The sequence below is a fragment of the Palaemon carinicauda genome, chromosome 35, assembly GCF_036898095.1.
Source record: "Palaemon carinicauda isolate YSFRI2023 chromosome 35, ASM3689809v2, whole genome shotgun sequence".
NCBI classification, from domain to species: domain Eukaryota; kingdom Metazoa; phylum Arthropoda; class Malacostraca; order Decapoda; family Palaemonidae; genus Palaemon; species Palaemon carinicauda.
The window spans coordinates 43,880,414-43,900,438 of NC_090759.1; the positions used below are offsets into that span (position 1 = coordinate 43,880,414).

A 20,025-nucleotide genomic window follows, 5' to 3' on the forward strand; every position below is an offset into this window, starting at 1 on the left:
AGCACAAAAGAATATCATACTGTCTGGACACAACAGTAAGTTCTTAAATATTTTCATAAAGACCACGAATATTGCACTACAGTAGACGACATTGATGAAATCTAGGACGTACTGGTCCTGGATTTTGTTCACTGCCTCCAGAAAGCATAAGAATTAATGCCAATGAAAAAGATACATTATACTTAACAACTAAATTAATAAGAATTATAACAAAAAACGATGTGTGCAGAAATATAAATAAAGTGATTGATCATACCCATAGACTATAGAAAAAAAGTCCGAAAAACTGGTTAACATGGAGGAGTCGATACACCATGCAAGGCTAAATACCCTCCAGGATAGCCACTTCAGGACAGTAAGGATGGTTTTGAAAAGTAAAAGAATCAGATAAGGAAAAGACAACCTCTTGATAAACCACCAGGTATCCATGGTCTATCTATTAAGCCTGCCCAACACACCATGTCCAAAATACTAGAGGAAGGAAAAAACTGAAAAAATAAGATAGAATAGTGTGCCTGAGTGTACACTCAAGCAAGAGAACTGTAACCCAAGACAGTGGAAGACCATGGTACAGAGGCTATGGCACTAACCAAGACTAGAAAACAATGGTTTGATTTTGGAGTGTCCTTCTTCTAGAAGAGCTGCTTACCATAACTAAAGAGTCTCTTCTACCCTTACCAAGAGGAAAGTTGCCACTGGGCAATTATAGTACAGTGATTAACCCCTTGATCGAAGAAGAAGTGTTTGGTAATTTCAGTGTTATCAGGTGTATGAGGAAAGACGAGAATGTGTAAATAATAGGCCAGACTATTCGGTGTATGTGTTGTCAAAGAAAAAATGAGCCGTAACCAAAGAGAGGGATCCAATGCATTAATGTTTGGCCAGTCAAAGGATCCAATAACTCTCTAGCGGTAGTATCTCAACGGGTGGCTGGTGTGTGTGTATGTGTTAGAAAGAAAAACTATTCCTAGAACAGGAGCATTACTTGATGATTTTTGAAAAGTGCTTTCGACTCGGTGGTGCAATTTTTAGCCTGCAAATATACCTCCTTTTCGACCTCCCTTATCTAATCTTGCCGCCCAACCTTTTAATCTCTTACTTCATACTGTTACTGCGATATGAAGTAAGCCATCCAGTACATGTTCTGCAATATGTGGGGAAATGTTTCAATCATTAAAATTTAATGAAAATAGTATTTAATATTACAAACGTTTATTTTAATATTTGAAATGCTTTTCATACAATAATGATGTACATATAATCATGGAATTATGCCATTCTCTTTCGACATACGTCAACAATTGTACCCTAATAAATGAGAAATAATCCCCATTAGGAGAAAAATAAAAAGATAAACTGCTTTCCAGTCTTATGACGAACATCATTTGAAGGCCTCAAATTAGAGCATACTTCCATGAAGATACTTCACACTGTCTTTTGGTTACTTGAATAATGAATGGACACAGAATGCAATTGCATTTGGTCCCTTGGATATACAGTAGCTGACTTACTCAAATATTCCCTCTCGATGTTTCGTTGTTAGATAGAATGTCAGAAAATTGAACCATCAACGTACAGCATGTAGCATACTATGTTACTGTTTTTAAGACATTTTATTGTTATTGGTTATTACTGCTCTTCTAGATTATTTATTGCCCTGTTACCTTACCTCACTAGGCTATTTTTCCCTGTTGGAGCCCTTAGGCTTAAACCATCTTGCCTTTCCAACTAGGGTTGTAGCTTAGCTTGCCATATTAATTATCATTAAGAATTCGTGTTTATTTTCTTCCCATTTGCAGCTGTCACAATGACCCACGCAACTCTCGTTCGCCACTTTTTCGTTTGAATATATTTCTCTTTGATCAAATTCTTTAAATACAGTTTTTTTTCTATTACAACCATTTTGTGAGTTTAAGATTTAGTAGAGTTACTTCATCACAATACATATAAAATAGAATGACCAAAACTTACGTTAAAAAATCGTTAAAAGTAAAAGGTAAAGATGATGGCTTAAAGATGCGAGAATATATGCTATTCAGTAAAAGATATATATATATATATATATATATATATATATATATATATATATATATATATATATATATATATATGTTTGTGTGTGTGTGTGTGTGTATATATATATATATATATATATATATATATATATATATATACATATATATATGTATATATATATATACATATATATATATATATATATATATATATATATATATATATATATCATCTCCTCTCCTCCTACGCCTATTGACTCAAAGGACCTCAGATTTCGCCAGTCGTCTCTATTTTGAGCTTTTAAATCAATGCATCGTCCTTCATCATCTCCTACTTCACGCTTCATAATCCTCAGCCATGTAGGTTTGGATCTTTCAACTCTTCTGGTGCCTTGTGAAGACCAGTTGAAAGTTTGGGTACCTAATCTCTCTTGGGAAGTGCAAAGAGCATGCTCTAACATTCTCCATCTACCCAACACCATGATCTGATCCACATATTTTCTCAAATCTACAAAATCTATTGGATATTGTTTCATTGACATACCACGACTCATGTCCATACAGTAACATCGATCTCACTAAACTGATATATAGCCTGATTTTTATATGTAATTTCAGGCGATTTGATCTGCTTTTTCAATCTTTCATTAAACTCAAATTCTAAAGATCCTTAATTAGATATCATAGTTTCTAAATACTTGAATAATTCCTCAGTAATCCTTTCTCCTTCCAATAACATTTCGCCCTTCATTGCATATTTCATTCTCATCATCTCTGTCTTTCTTCTATTTATACTGAGCCCAATCTCATGTAATATTTCATGCATCTGAGTTTTTTGACAAATTTTGTGAGGATCCACAAATTGGGAACTTAAGTGATCTTAAGAAATCTAGCTTGGTGGGTTTAGGCAACTATCTTGAACTTAATATTAAAAATTCAATGAAGAATTCCATAATTCAAGGTTAACAAAATAATAATTTCAATATTTTTTTTTTTGTATAACTCTACTGTTGTTGCTTTTGATAATGATGATGGTGTTGGGAATGATAATGAAATGATAATGGCAGTGATGATTATGATAATGTGTTTGTGAGTCATATAGTATATCTTTATGCAAATGTATATCTTGATTGTAATATAAATGTACAATATGATGATGGTGGTGGCAATGATGATGATGATCTTGATGACTGTAGTGTTGATGATGATGGCAATGATGAAGTTGATAGTGAAGAGGATTGTGGTGGTGATAATGAGCTCGTTCACTTAGACGAAATAAAGTAATGTGTTTTGCGTATGCTTGACTTCAAATGAATACCAGTTTATATTATTTGCAGTAATTTCCTTAATAATGGTCCAATATGAATAACGTATGGACCAAATGAAAGCTGAGCTACCGCTCTTTCTGATATAATATACCTAATAAACATTTTAGAAGCAAATAGCAATCAAAAATAATTATAGCTATAATTGTTAGGGTTTTTGACAGGTGTAATTTACTGTTTTCAAGGTACCCTCACTGAAAGCACTGTAAACCTTTTCATTTTCAATGGGTTTTGACCCAATAACTTGTTTGGTAATTCAGATACCAAGTTTTTATTTGGAGTCTCAAGTATAAAGTGAAAGTTGATTGCATTCGAATTGGGCTAAGTGAAGACTTTTGATAAAGATAGTTCTTTTCTCATTTAACTCATTTTGAGAATTCGAGTGGGTGTATTCAATGAGCATTTTGAGCATGAAAGCTACTGATTTCAGACTGCTACCAGGCATAAGTGGAATCATGAATAATTGGGCTTTCATATGGTACCAATGAAACATGGTCACCCGATTAATAAAAATGGACCTCTGTACCTGATGGACTATCAATAATGTTTATGAAAACAAAACAAATATAGAATCCAGAGTTTACAAAGTACAATGTGGAGATAGTGAAAAAGTTTAAGTTAGATAAACTGGCCATTCTGTGTCGCAAAGATTATCCGAAGACTAAAGATATGTCAGGTATGGCTACGAAAACTCAGGGATTTTCGTTCATCTTAGAAATTTGGGGCATCAGATTAACTGGAGCGAGTCATCTTTGCTTTTTAAACGTGCCTTTTTTGTACGATAAGAGGAGTCTGGAATTGACCATCATAAATCAAATAAACACAATGAACTTATATGAAGGACAATAGAAAGCCAACATAGTAGACAACATCCTTATGAACCAGTTTATCAAAAAGATAATCCAGTGAGACTGACTGGCAGATATCCCTCAAAGGTCAAGACATCAACCACTAATCCGGTGAAGGATATGAAGATGCAACTAGATGAAATTAAATTTGGCAAATTTTCCATGCACTTAATATAACCTTTCAAGAACAATTAGAAAATCCCTTTTGCTTTCTAATATAAACTGTCACTGTCCATTTATTTTCTCATTCTACTGTACACCGTGAAGAGGACTAATGTGTATTGGTCGGAATATAGTGATTTATTTTTTTTCCTTTGTTTCTTTTATGAGCCTTCCTTTTATCCTCCATGAATAGCAAAATTCTCTGATATATCATCGAGTTTCCCGTCTTTCACAAGTTTCATCAGTTTTCTACAATCACAACCATTCAAATAGGTGATCGTCTTTCATGTCAATGACACTTACAAGGTTGGAAATTTTAAAGAGAATATATATTATCTTTATAAACAATATGTGTATATATAGTGTATAAGATACATGCCTCTTTATGACAATTAACTTTTTTCTGATCAAACAAAGGAATCAAATGTGATGTTAAATATTATTTTTTTTATAAACTGACAAAATATACTGTTCTGTATTTGTTTCAGATGAAGTTGAAGAACACATTCGTGAAGACTTATATGAACATACACCAGCAAAGAATTAGAAAATTAAATGATCTATAAGATTAAACTAGAAAGAGAGTGTACATGGTCTAGTAGATAAATCCCCATCAGCTCCTTAGTGTGTTAATGCTACCCAAAGAGATGCAAGAAAGAATTATAGAGTTTCTAAAAGATCTACATTTGAGAGCAGTGAAATATTAGATATATCAGGCATTCAGTCTTCTTTTGATTCATTAGATGATGCATTTGAGAGCACTTTGGGATTAAAGAATCAAGAATCTAACATAACAGGGAATAAGTTGATTCTCCGTTATTTACCCTTGCATGTACTGATAAAGATTATTCTGGAGTGGATTTAATGGCTGACATGAACTTAGGCAACTATAATAAAAAGAGTAATTCAGAAGCTGAATCTTCAAAGAACTCAAGAGATCAATCATCTTCAGCTACTGGAAGTTTTAAAGCTATCAACAGTGGTGCAATAAAGAATTCTAATACTTTTAAACCTTCTACCTTTGGCAACAGTAATGCAATAGAAAAATTAGAAATTCAGTCCTTAAGTTCCAGATTTCAAACGCTTAGAACCAGTTTTGTAGTAAATAATCAAGATTCTAACATACCAGGAAATAAGTCAATAGTTGATTCTCAGCTGTTTACATTTGGCTGTACTAATCAAAATAAATCAGAATGTGATTCCATGCCTCCTTTTAAAAGTGTTACCTTAAACAAGGATATTGAAATGAAGAATCCAAAAGCTAATTCTGCCCATAACCCAGTAAATAGGAGTGCAGAAGACAATTCTAAGCCCTCTGAAAGTTTTACCTTCAGCAACAGTAAAGTATTAGACAAATCAGGCATGCAATCTTTATTCACTTCAGATGATACAGTTGGAGGCACTTTTGGATTAAAGAATGAAGAATCTAACATACCAGAAAATAAGTCAATATCAGATTCTCAGTTACAAACCCTTCATGGTATGGATAAAGAAAAATCAGAAATAGATTTAATGTCTGACATTACCTTAGACAACAATACTAAAAGGAATAATCCAGAAGTTAAATCTTCAAAGGACTCAAGAGATAATTCTTCTCTTGGTACTGAAACTTTTAATGCTATCAACAGTGGACCATTAAAGAATTCTAATCCTTCTGTGGCTTTTACGTTTGGAACCAGTTTTGTTGAAAAGAATCAGGAATCTAACATAGCAGGGAATAAGTCGATGACTGATTTGCAGCTGTTTGCTTTTGGCTGTACTGATAAAAATAATTCAGAATGTGATTCCATGCCTCATTCCAGAAGTGTTACCTTAAACAAGGATAATAGAATGAAGATCCCAAAAGCTAAATCTACCTATAACACACAAGATAAGTCCTTTTCTGCTTCTGGAAGTTTTAATGCTACCCAAAGTGGTGCAAAAGAGAATTCTAAGCCTTCTGAAAGTTCTACCTTTGGCAACAGTAAATTATTAGACACATCAGGCATTCAGTCATTATTTAATTCAGGAGATAATACATTTGGGAGCAATTTGGGATTAAAGAATAGGGAATCTAACATACCAGAAAATAAGTCAATATCAGATTCTCAGTTGCATGCCCTTGGTGGTATGGATAAAGAAAAATCAGAAATGGATTTAATGTCTGACATTACCTTAGACAACAATACTAAAAGGAATAATCCAGTAGTTAAATCTTCAAAGGACTCAAGAGATAAATCATCTCCTGCTACTGCACCTGTTAATGCTATCAACAGTGGAACAATAAAGAATTCTAATCCTTTTGAAATTTTTACCTTTGGCAACGGTAATGCAATAGACAAATCACGAATTCAGTCCGTAAATCCTTCTGGAGTCTTTACGTTTGGAACCAGTTTTGTTGAAAAGAATCAGGAATCTAACAAAGCAGGGAAAAAGTCGATAACTGATTCGCAGCTGTTTACTTTTGGCTGTACTGATAAAAATAATTCAGAATGTGATTCCATGCCTCCTTCTAGAAGTGTTACCTCAAACAAGGATAATGGAATTAAGAATCCAAAAGCTAAATCTACCTATAACACACAAGATAAGTCCTTTTCTGCTTCTACAAGTTTTAATGCTACCCAGAGTGGTGCAAAAGAGAATTCTAAGCCTTTTGAAAGTTCCACTTTTGTCAACAGGGAAGAATTAGACAAATCAGGCATTCAATCTTCATGTAATTCAAGAAATGATACATTTGGAAGCACTTTGGGATTAAAGAATAAAGAATCTAACATAGCAGGGAATAAGTCGATGACTGATTCTCCGCTGTTTACTTTTTGCTGTACTAATAGAAATGATCCAGAATGGGATTCCATGCCTCCTTTCAGAAGTGTTACCTCAAATAAGGATAATGGAATGAAGAATCCAAAAGCTAATTCTGCCCATAACCCTGAAGATAAGTCCTTTTTTGCTTCTGGAAGTTTTAATGCTACCCAATGGAGTGCAAAAGAGAATTCTAGGCCTTCTGAAAGTTCTACCTTTGGCAACAGTAAAGTATTAGACACATCAGGCATTCAATCATTATTTAATTCAGCAGATAATACATTTGGAAGCAATTTGGGATTAAAGAATAGGGAATCTAACATACCAGGAAATAAGTCAATATCAGATTCTCAGTTGCGTGCCCTTGGTGGTATAGATAAAGAAAAATCAGAAATGGATTTAATGTCTGACATTACCTTAGACAACAATACTAAAAGGAATAATCCAGAAGTTAAATCTTCAAAGGACTCAAGAGATAAATCATCTCCTGCTACTGGAACTTTTAATGCTATCAACAGTGGAGCAATAAAGAATTCTAATCCTTCTGTGGCATTTCCGTTTGGAACTAGTTTTGTTGAAAAGAATCAGGAATCTAACATAGCAGGGAATAAGTCGATAACTGATTCGCAGCTGTTTACTTTTGGCTGTACTGATAAAAATAATTCAGAATGTGATTCCATGCCTCCTTCTAGAAGTGTTACCTCAAACAAGGATAATAGAATGAAGAATCCAAAAGCTAAATCTACATATAACACACAAGATAAGTCCTTTTCTGCTTCTGGAAGTTTTAATGCTACCCAAAGTGGTGCAAAAGAGAATTCTAAGCCTTTTGAAAGTTCCACTTTTGTCAACAGGGAAGAATTAGACAAATCAGGCATTCAATCTTCATTTAATTCAAGAAATGATACATTTGGAAGCACTTTGGGATTAAAGAATAAAGAATCTAACATAGCAGGGAATAAGTCGATGACTGATTCTCCGCTGTTTACTTTTTGCTGTACTAATAGAAATGATCCAGAATGTGATTCCATGCCTCCTTCTAGAAGTGTTACCTCAAACAAGGATAATGGAATTAAGAATCCAAAAGCTAATTCTGCCCATAACCCTGAAGATAAGTCCTTTTTTGCTTCTGGAAGTTTTAATGCTACCCAATGGAGTGCAAAAGAGAATTCTAGGCCTTCTGAAAGTTTTACCTTTGGCAACAGTAAAGTATTAGAAAAAACAGGCATTCAATCTTTATTCACTTTAGGAGATGATACATTTGGAGGCACTTTGGGATTAAAGAATAGGGAATCTAACATACCAGGAAATAAGTCAATATCAGATTCTCAGTTGCATGCCCTTGGTGGTATAGATAAAGAAAAATCAGAAATGGATTTAATGTCTGACATTACCTTAGACAACAATACTAAAAGGAATAATCCAGAAGTTAAATCTTCAAAGGACTCAAGAGATAAATCATCTCCTGCTACTGGAACTTTTAATGCTATCAACAGTGGAGCAATAAAGAATTCTAATCCTTTTGAAATTTCTACCTTTGGCAACGGTAATGCAATAGACAAATCACGAATTCAGTCCGTAAATCCTTCTGGAGTCTTTACGTTTGGAACCAGTTTTGTTGAAAAGAATCAGGAATCTAACAAAGCAGGGAATAAGTCGATAACTGATTCACAGCTGTTTACTTTTGGCTGTACTGATAAAAATAATTCAGAATGTGATTCCATGCCTCCTCCTAGAAGTGTTACTTCAAACAAGGATAATAGAATGAAGAATCCAAAGGCTAAATCTACCCATAACACACAAGATAAGTCCTTTTCTGCTTCTGGAAGTTTTAATGCTACCCAAAGTGGTGAAAAAGAGGATTCTAAGCCTTCTGGAAGTTCTACCTTTGGCAACAGTAAAGTATTAGACACATCAGGCATTCAATCTTTATTCACTTTAGGAGATGATACATTTGGAGGCACTTTGGGATTAAAGAATAGGGAATCTAACATACCAGGAAATAAGACAATATCAGATTCTCAGTTGCATGCCCTTGGTGGTATAGATAAAGAAAAATCAGAAATGGATTTAATGTCTGACATTACCTTAGACAACAATACTAAAAGGAATAATCCAGAAGTTAAATCTTCAAAGGACTCAAGAGATCAATCATCTCCTGCTACTGCACCTGTTAATGCTATCAACAGTGGAGCAATAAAGAATTCTAATCCTTTTGAAATTTCTACCTTTGGCAACGGTAATGCAATAGACAAATCACGAATTCAGTCCGTAAATCCTTCTGGAGTCTTTACGTTTGGAACCAGTTTTGTTGAAAAGAATCAGGAATCTAACAAAGCAGGGAATAAGTCGATAACTGATTCACAGCTGTTTACTTTTGGCTGTACTGATAAAAATAATTCAGAATGTGATTCCATGCCTCCTCCTAGAAGTGTTACCTCAAACAAGGATAATAGAATGAAGAATCCAAAAGCTAAATCCTCCTATAACACAGAAGGTAAGTCCTTTCCTGCCTTTGGAAGTTTTAATGCTACCCAAAGTGGTGCAAAAGAGAATTCTAAGCCTCCTGAAAATTCTACTATTGGCAACAACAAAGTATTAGACAAATCAGGCCTTCAATCTTTATTTAATTCAGCAGATGATACATTTGGAGACATTTTGGGAATGAAGAATCAAGAATCCAACAAACCACAGAATAAGTCAATAATTGATTCTCAGCTGTTTACTTTTGGATGTACCGATAAAAATAATTCAGCATATGATTCCATGCCTCCCTTTAGAAGTGTTACCTTTAACAATGATAATGAAAGGAAGAATCCAAAAACTAAAACTTCCAATAACCCTGAAGATAAGTCCATTTCTTCTACTAGAAGTTTTAATGCTACCCAAATTGGGGAAAAAAGGAATTCTAGGCCTTCTAAAACTTCTACATTTGACTACAGTGAAGTATTCGACAAATCAGGTATTCAATCAGACAATGTTAATAAAACGGAGAATCCAGAGGTTAAATCTTCTTATAACTCAGTAGATAAGTCCTCTTCAGATTCTGGAAGTTTTAATGCTATTAAAAGTTGTAAACGAGATAAAATTGGTGCAGGAAACATACCACCTAATACCTTGGTCGTTGATGATGAAAGTAAGGATAAAAAACAAATTAAACACGAGTTAAAACCTTATTCAGGAACTAAATTGTTTCAATCCGTCAGTAGCCATGACATAAGAATTAAAGAAAATAAGGAAATGTGGGACAAATCTTCAATTGATAATGAAAATCTTCCCACCAGCAGTGGTATAAACGCGATTAAGAAAACCGAAACAGTCATGAATAAACCATCATCTGGACATAGAAGATTGGTCAGTGATTGGAAAGGTGAGTGTTTTATACTTGTTGTCTGTGTAGATTGAAATAAACACCACTTTGTGTGCTCATCTCTCTCTCTCTCTCTCTCTCTCTCTCTCTCTCTCTCTCTCTCTCTCTTTTCCAATATTCTTTATGTCATAACATGGAAAGCATGTCAATTTTAATATAACGGTGATTGTATCTGCATATTTTAGTAAGGTTGATGTAATGTCTGCTAAGCTGTACATCTATAAAGGTAAGGTAATATTTCTGGCTTTTTTTAGCAATATTCTATTACTCAGATTGTGATTATGTAATAGCATATTTCAAGTAAACTGGCGGAATCAACACACCAATTCTAATATACTGACGGGCAGGGCGGGTGTTTCTAATTTTTTCTAATTTTCTTGACCTATTTGACATATTATTCATGCGCATGTTATCAAATCAATTCAACCTAGTCATATACACACAAAAAACACACACACATACATACATACATATATATATATATATATATATATATATATATATATATATATATATATATATCGTCTGATCACTCACAGCAAACCAATGTAGCATGGGTAGCCTGACTAGTACAGCTTTGCAGATATTAGTGATCACAAAACCTTCCACCAGGTTAAGGTACCTCAACTCAATTTTTTTTTTATATATTTGTATATATACATATATATATATATATATATATATATATATATATATATACATATATATATGAATATATATATATATATATATATATATATATATATATACAGTATATATGTATAGATATTTATACATGTATATATATATATATATATATATATATATATATATATATATATATATATATACTGTATATATAAAGAGAGGGAATGAGAGATTGATATATATATGTATATATATATATATATATATATATATATATACTGTATATATAAAGAGAGGGAATGAGAGATTGATATATATATGTATATATATATATATATATATATATATATATATATATATATATATACATATATATATGTAAAATATATATATATATGTATATATATATGTGTGTATATATACATATATATATATATATATATATATATATATATACTGTGTATATATATATATATATATATATATATATATATATATATATATAGTGTAGGGTAACTGGCCTAGTAAATAAGAATTTTACTTAAAGTCATAATATTGTTTTTCCTCTGGACTATTTCATCAATTTATTGATCAATATTTGCAATCATCTTCCCTCTAGTTCTAATATACAACTCTTCTTGTATGTATTATTAATTCACTCACTTTTTATTCAATTATTCCAATAGCACTGCTGTAATCATTGTAAATAAGGATTTACACTATTCGTGTATATATTTTACCACTTTTCGGTAATTGGAAAGGGTGATATGTGAACTTTTTCTGTGCTTCAAGGCTGTGAAAATACAATGAAACAAATTGCCAAGGCTTCAACTCCCGAAGAGAGCTGTTTCCAAACGCTACAAGAGAAGTGTCTGGTCTACCATTGGATAGTCCGTTTCGCGATGCTTTGGATGAGTTACAGGTAACAAATGTCACATGTTTAATTCGTACATTCTAAATTCTGTTTATATAAGAAATAACTGATGAATAAGATACAATGTTAATGTTAGAATTGTGATTTATATGCTACAGTAAAACGAAAGTCAATCAACCTATGTGAATCAAATAGCTGTTAATATTACATGTATCTATTTTGATTTATCTAAATTTAATTTTCTACAATTATCTTGACTAACTTTATGCTAAAACTTAGAAATATTTTTCAAAGTTAATGTTTGGTGCTGTTTCGTCATTAGCTTTGTCAGATAGATGTTACATATCAAAGAAATATTTCTTAATATTATCAAGTCAAGCTACTGAGTTTTCCAGCTAGACTTGTGTGGTTTGCAATTTGCTTAATAACTGGATTTCAAATTAAGCAATTTACTGAGTTCATTAGAAAACTAAGTGACCTAATTTCTTTCTTTTTATAGGACATGATTTACAAACGTAATCCGGAAAAGGATGGTAATGCTTCCAGAGTCCAAGATTTGTTTAAAGACCAGTTGCTGAGACACCAAATCAAGCACATGCAGAATGAAACAAACAAGGATGCTGGTAATTTAAATTCCCGCATAATTTTAACACCTGAAGAGTTGGTCAAAATTATATCCTATTACCCTACATTTTCTGTAAAGATTTCTGATCTAAAGACACTGGAGGGCATCAGACCAGCTTCAGCCCATTATATTGCATCTCTCCATTCACATATTTTCAATCTCAGTAAAGAGGTAATCAAACTGGAACCTCAATTAACATTGTGTTTGAACCATTTGTTAGAGACTGGGTGCCAGATTCCTTCAAGGTGCAATAAAATTCATATATGCCCTGCATACATCAGTGGCACCTGCAAAGAGAAATCCTGTTATTTGGGACATTCTTGGCTCACAGACCATAATCTCCTTATTCTCGAATATTTTTGTGTTGCAAAGTTATCTCCTCTCCAGCTATCAAGGCTTTTCGAATCTCTGGCTAATACTGACAAATCAATTGATTCTCTTGAGATATGTGATCAATATAACAAAAATATTTGTACTAAGACGGATTGCACAGAGCTTCATATTTGTTTGGACTTTGTACTTGGTATTACTAAATGTAAGAAAGAGATTTGCTTCCGAAATCATGATATTTTAGATGCAAAATGCAAAAATATTCTCAAGGCAAAATGTATATCTACGAACCAAGCAGCCAGAGATATAGTGTTAGCCCTTCATAAAGCCATCCCATCTTTGAAAGAGAAAATGAATTGCTCCTCTCTCCATAATTTGTATCCAAAGCAGCCAAGAACTTGCTGGTCGCACTACTTTGAAGGCAATGTCAGTATTCCCGAAATATGTTATTACTCAGTGGAAAGCCAGTGTAATAAGGAAGAAAGCGGGTGTCCTCGTCTCCATGCTGCAAATCACTTTCACTGGCAAATTAAAAGAGGAGATACATGGTATAATTTGATGCTGAAACAATCATTAGTTTTAGAGAGGTCTTTTTGTGACGTGGTACAAGATGGAATTGATTTCCAAAAGTTCAATCTACAATCATCTGATGATAGTTCAGTGAGTGAATTGGTTGCATTTATGAAACAGGATGTATGGCATGCTGATTTCAAGACAATGACCCTGGTAAATTCTTCTTCAACACAGACATTGCCAATAAGAAGATTGTGTACTGAATATATTCCTGGCAAAGTTATAAAAGCGTCAAAATTTAGTTGGTATTTCTTTGATCAAAATAATATCTGGGTGAGATATGGGGATTATGATACACATTTACATTGTTTAAGTGGCATCTCTAGTGATGACATTGAAAAGCAGTATATTGAAAATCCAACAGCGACTCTACTATTTAGTACATCAATTTATAGCTATATCTTGGACTTCAAAACCATGCAGCAAACAAACCAGAAGACTAAAGTAAGTAGAGAAGTACGAAGACGTCCTATCCCTTACTTGTTAGGGAAGAAAGAACTTCCTTCAATCTGGAATGTAATGCCACAAGGAAAAAGACTTTTACGGGTTTCACTGTCCCATTTGTCAACAGAATACCAAGAGGTTCTTAATTTATTACAGGGTAAAATTTTGGAGTCACAAATAAAAAGAATAGAAAGAATTCAAAATCCTTTTGTCTGGTGTGCTTTTCAAAATAAACTCAAAGAGATGACTGCCATCTATGGCAATACTTCGATAGTAAACGTGCGTCAGCTATTCCACGGAACAAAGTCTGATGTTGTTAAAAGCATTTGCCTTGAAAATTTTGACTGGAGACTACATGGAAGTAATGCTGGTCAAGTTTATGGCCAAGGAACATATTTCTCAAGTGATGTTATGTTTTCTTACGGTTATTGTCAGCCTGATAGCACTGGTGTGAAGTATTTGTTCATTGCAAAAGTTATTGTTGGGTTGGTTACTGTTGGAAAGTCTTCTATGACTCGTCCACCAAAAGATCAAGTAACGGGTGTAAATTTTGATTCAACAGCAGACTGTGTTCCTAATTTCAGAATACTTGTTAAGTATGACAAGCAGGAATACTATCCTGAGTATGTAATATCTTTAACTTAAGTTATGTATGGATATCAATTCAGCAACACATTGTGTCCCTGATTTTCAAATACTTGTCAAATATAACAAGCTGCAGTACTATCATAACTATGTGTGATACCTCGGAGATGGAACATAATTTGTTCCATAACCGTGTTCAAGCATTGAAATCATTTTCCCAGTATATTGAATAAAATGGCATTACTTGGTTCCTCATTAAATAGTATTATATTAGAGTACATAAAACCCTGCCAGAAATAAAATTTATAATTAATCCACGAAAATTAATGAATATGAAATAAATTAACATGGAACTTCACTTTACCTGTTGTATTAAGAGTGGATGACTTACATAAAAGGTACTGAGGAAGGGAGGAGGATGTGTTTGTGGTGCTTAGAAGGAGAATTCCCTCCAAAATATTTTTGGGTATTTGTACTTTTATGGTTCTTACTTCTCTCTTCCTTTTTCTGGCACTAACTCTAATTCAGTTGAAGACCTGTTTATTAAAATGTCATCAAGAGAGGATAGTTTCTGACTGTGTTTGAAGATGCTTCTGAAATTACTAAATGCATTATCATTATAAAAATTGCATGCCATGCTGGTTGTTGCCTCATGTGGATGATATTTTTATCATAGAATTGTGTAACTCAGACCATTTTGCCTACCTTTCCTTTATCACTGATCCAGAGGTTGGCCACTCCCTTCCTGTTCTTCCATTGAAAACCGATAACCACAAAAAACACTAAAATTATTTTAGTTAAGGAATAGATTAACAAAAAGATATTTTATGGGCCTAAATTGGATAAGAGCGGCATATTGAATGGCTCAATTGCATTTTCCTCAATCTATAGAGGTTCTTTCAAGTTATCCAATATCTGGCAAACATTTGCACAAATTTTGTTAGTTGCTAAGGTATTTCAGTTCAGGAACATTTGATCTCCGAGGTATTACTGTATTACCTTTAATTAGAGTCACTGATACCTAACAATTAACATATATTTCTTAAAGGTACTTTTCTATTTCTTTATACTGCATATATAGATTTATTGTTCTGTTAAAGATACATACTCTTATATCTCTTTATGCGGATATATTCCAGGTAAAGCTAGATTGACCAAAGCTTAAAACAAACTTTGGGAGCGATGTGCCATTGAAGTATGGGAAACACATCTATGGCTCAGTTTACTGACAACCAGTTTCCCCTTCGGCCATGTCTAGTGCCAATTTGATTTTGTTTTACAACATAACTGAACTTGAAGCTTATGCAAGCGTCATCCTATGTTTATTTGGGCTGGTTTTCTTTAACACCATAGCAACCTTGTGAGTTTATTGGTTAGTATGGCGATGCAAGGTTTTTTTGTAAATTTGGTCTGGGAAGATGACTGGAGAGAATTATCATCTGTTTTAAATTTATGACTTGTACTGACATTGATATCAACAAATAGGGAGAAATAATCTTCTTTCTATTGTGAAAGTTGTCAAGGCAAGTAAGTGGTTGAGTTATTTGCCATGCTAGTTTTGGAATGTATCTATTAATAAGTAGTTAATACTGAGTGTAATAGAACTGTTTACTACAAAGCGGAGCAAAATGTTCTTTGTTGTGTTAAAGATTCACACATGCCATGGGATGTAGATGTACATGGTAACATTAATGGAGCAACCTTCATTAAATAATGAATTGTATATTGTCAACCCCTGCCCTCTTTATGATTATGGTGAATCCTCATTGGAATGCCCATTTTATGCTTTCTCTTTGAAGCACTGAGAGATTTGCTACATTGGCTCGTCTTCGTTGAAAACTGTTGACTAACCATAAATTCACGAAGGTTCTTTTCCTTCACAGATGGAGATTATCCAGAGTGATTCTCCCTAGATATAGAGGCAGTTCTCTCACGATTTTGTGAGATAATGTCAGGAGTCTTCCGATATTCTACAGCAGATGCATACAACGAAAAGTATGGCATCTTGCTGCTGGTGTTGTAAAACGGTTTCTCTCCTCTCTGTGCCACTGCTCAACAGACAGTAGACTTCTTGGTTGATCTCTACCAAAAGAGACCTTTCCTCATTGTTGAGGGCCTCCATGGTCATAAAAAACTTTGAACAGTTTCGCCCTCCTCCCAAACTCTGACTTCTGTAATAGGCTGTCTTTCGTTCTTAGTGGTCTCACAGAAGTCCCATATGACTGAGGCCATAGACAGACATTCACCATTCAAGACTTTACTCCTTGCCTTAGATCAGCAAAAAGAGCGGGTGAGTTACACGTCTCATTGAACCTTGTATGTCATCTGAAGGGATGGGATCTTTATTAGTCTCATTCATTCTGCAGATTTTTTTTTTTGAAAAACGTCAAAACCCGGCAGTCCCTAATGATACATTTCAATCAATTTCAATCCCTTACTAAAGAAATTTTTTTGGTAATTATTGCTATGAGATGCAGTTGGCCATGGAAGTATTTTATGTTGCTGTTTTTGGCAGAACTCAACACCTTAGACTTTACTGTTGATGTATCTATTGTTAGTATGGATGGACATAAAAAGATATCCAAGAATACTTTATCCTTCTTGCTTCATGAATTAAGCAAACAAGTAGGCTAAATAAGTCTCGAACTGGTAGTATAGGCTTATTGCCATGGAATAAAACTCACACAGTCCGAGGAATTGTCCTTTTCTGGCATTCCATAACAACTTTGAAACACGGGTGCTGAAAAAGAATATTATCTGGTGATGCTAGACCACCTTCACCTTCTTCTGCTGTATCTCATACATGTTACATTGCCCACAATTCATTAGATATGATCTCAGAACATGCAGTGACTTCTCAACTAGCTGGGTAACAGTCAGATCTCCTTTAAAGAATGCCATCTTGTCTATTTCTTAAAGTAGTGAATGGATAAATGACAGGTGTTACAAGTCTTTCTTTTTTACCATCTATTTCCAACTTGCATCCACAGATTAGATATTTTCTAGACACACCATAATCATGTGAATTACACAACAGTGCAATCTGTTCTTAGACATTTATTTGTCCAAGGAATGTTATTGTTATTGTTCTTTCTTTATCATAAAAGAGAATTATGGCTGATAAAGCAGTGTTGGTGATTCATGGATTTGTAATATTTACTACCTTTTGATTCTATGCATTCATAAAGAATTGCCAGTTCGAATGGAAATCTCATTTAGTTTTGCTATTACATAAAGTTTCGGCCTTAATGGTTGTCTAGCCTCACATCAAATACAGGTTAGGCTGTGTTATGCATGAGTCTTTCTCCTGCTCTTTTTCATGACCACGAATTGACTTTTCTATGTGAGATAAACAGTTTAGTCTATTTACTGTCACTACCACATAACTAAGGAATTAAGGAATGGGTCTCCATTTAAACGATATAGGAATAAACTGCAAAACTTCTAAGTTATATAAACTTTTCTTTAAACACAATGGTTTTTTTTTTTAATTCATTCTAATACCAATCCCGTTATTTTAGTTCTGGGCCAAGGAGAACCTGATTATCAGTACACCGAGTTGTGATGGTATTCTGTCTAACATCATTTGCAATCGGCTTCCAAACTTTGTTTGAAGGTTCAGTTATTCCAGCTTCACTGGTAAAATATCTACATAAGAGACTGAGTTTGTATTCTAGGAAAAATGCACATTACTTACCAAATCTGCAATATTTACTCACTGGAACCTTTTTCTGATTGTAAATTAAGATGTTTCAAATATTACTTATGTAGCAAATGTATATCATATCGATGTTGATGTGTAATTTATGTTAATTTGAAATAAAATCAGTTAAGTGAATGAACCTTTGTATAGGATGACCCCCATGATGATTTCAGTTGATGGAATATAAAATCAATTTTGCATTACGTAATTGATCATTCATTTGCTATATTGCAATCATTCTTAGCATCTACTCAACAAAGAAGCAACTGTCTGTCAATATATTCTAGAATTATTAAATCTAGAGCAACCTTAATTTTGAGCCCATTAGATTTTGGGGAAGTTCATAGGTGAATGTATGATAATGGGTAAATAATGAAATAATCATTATTAAATTGCAAATTCTATTTGTATCATTAAATCTTAACTACAGTTGTATTTATTTTCATTGACTTACACATTTATTCTGAGAGGTTTTCATAAAATCAAGAGACAAGGCTATACTCTCTTACCTTTAATAATGGTCAAGTCACTTATATTAGTGGATACATTGATAGCTAAAGACTTTTATTTACTGAACATAGAGGACAAAGAGGTAGGCTTAGCCCTGTTTTGTATATAGCAAAGAAAAATTGTTAACTTGGTCGTGATAATAAACATTTTCCACTAAAGTCTTTTAAATACTTGAATTGTTAAGGGTAATTTTTTAAGGTCTCTGTTCATGAATGAGTTTACTATAAGTAACTGAAAATATATTGGTAGACTTGTGACCGTGAAATAATTTCTTCCACAAAATTGCCGTATAATTAAATAATTAGTCTGGTGTAGGAGAAACCCATTTTGTAAGACATGGTCCATATCTTACTAACTTATTTGGATGGGGCCAATGCTAGGAGGAAGAAACCCTTTAAATGCAATTGAAGAGGGTTGATATTCATCTTATTAAAATGTATTAATATGTTTATATCACACATGTTTAATGAAATCAAACAAATGAAAAAAAAAATAATATCTAATACTATATTTTTGGATAAAATGAGATATAAAGAAATTAAGGTTCAATGTTATGCGTGGCTGCTTCTAAGAAAACCATTCTTTTTGCTGAATCCTAATTCTGTACCAGACATAAGATACGTTATGATGCAATACCTGTACTTTGTGTTTTGGAGAATTTTTTCTCCATGTTTTAACTTTTGTAATTTTAGTTTTTATTAATCTAACTTCAGTTTTAGGGGTTTCAATAATTTCCAAATATTTGGATGAATCTTGGAGATTATTTTGATCAAAGAATTGTGAAAACCTTCCGCATTATGAATAGTACGCGATTCTTATCTCATTTTGAGTAATATGAGCACGTTTTGTCCCATTCACCAGAGTGCACTCATTTGATTTTCTCAGTTCTTCAGTTATAATTGAACGATAAAGTGTTCTACCTACACTTGCCCTTTCCTTAATATTTGCAATAGCAACATTTGACTCAGTTCTGCTGCAGTCTTTATGGTTATTATTTCCAATGTACTTGAGTGCATGATAGTTATCACCTGAATTAAGCCGTGCTTTCCAAGAATGATTTACACAAAGGTAATATATCTTTCAACTATAAGCATTTTCTTTATTTTTGTAGTAAACGTCGTTTCATTGTCGACTTTTTTTCCCGATTATATACACTTGCAAGACTCAATTTTGTAACTGAAGGGGTGAAACTAAATCTACAACTAACTTTGAAATAAGGTTAGAAAAAAGTGTAGATATAAAAACTAATTGTT

At 33.2% G+C, this 20,025-nt stretch overlaps 1 protein-coding gene across 1 annotated transcript in view; it reads left to right on the plus strand.

The window, feature by feature from the left end:
* The window catches only part of LOC137627256 (serine-rich adhesin for platelets-like), a 91,468-nt gene extending 73,071 nt beyond the window's left edge, over nt 1–18,397 (plus strand). Inside the window, 5 exon segments of the mRNA XM_068358337.1 lie at nt 3,083–3,261; nt 5,156–10,501; nt 11,921–12,050; nt 12,161–12,170; nt 12,502–18,397. Coding sequence (XP_068214438.1) covers nt 3,083–3,261; nt 5,156–10,501; nt 11,921–12,050; nt 12,161–12,170; nt 12,502–14,619 — 7,783 coding nt within the window. The 3' untranslated portion in view covers nt 14,620–18,397.
* Nucleotides 18,398–20,025: the final 1,628 nt, after the last annotated feature.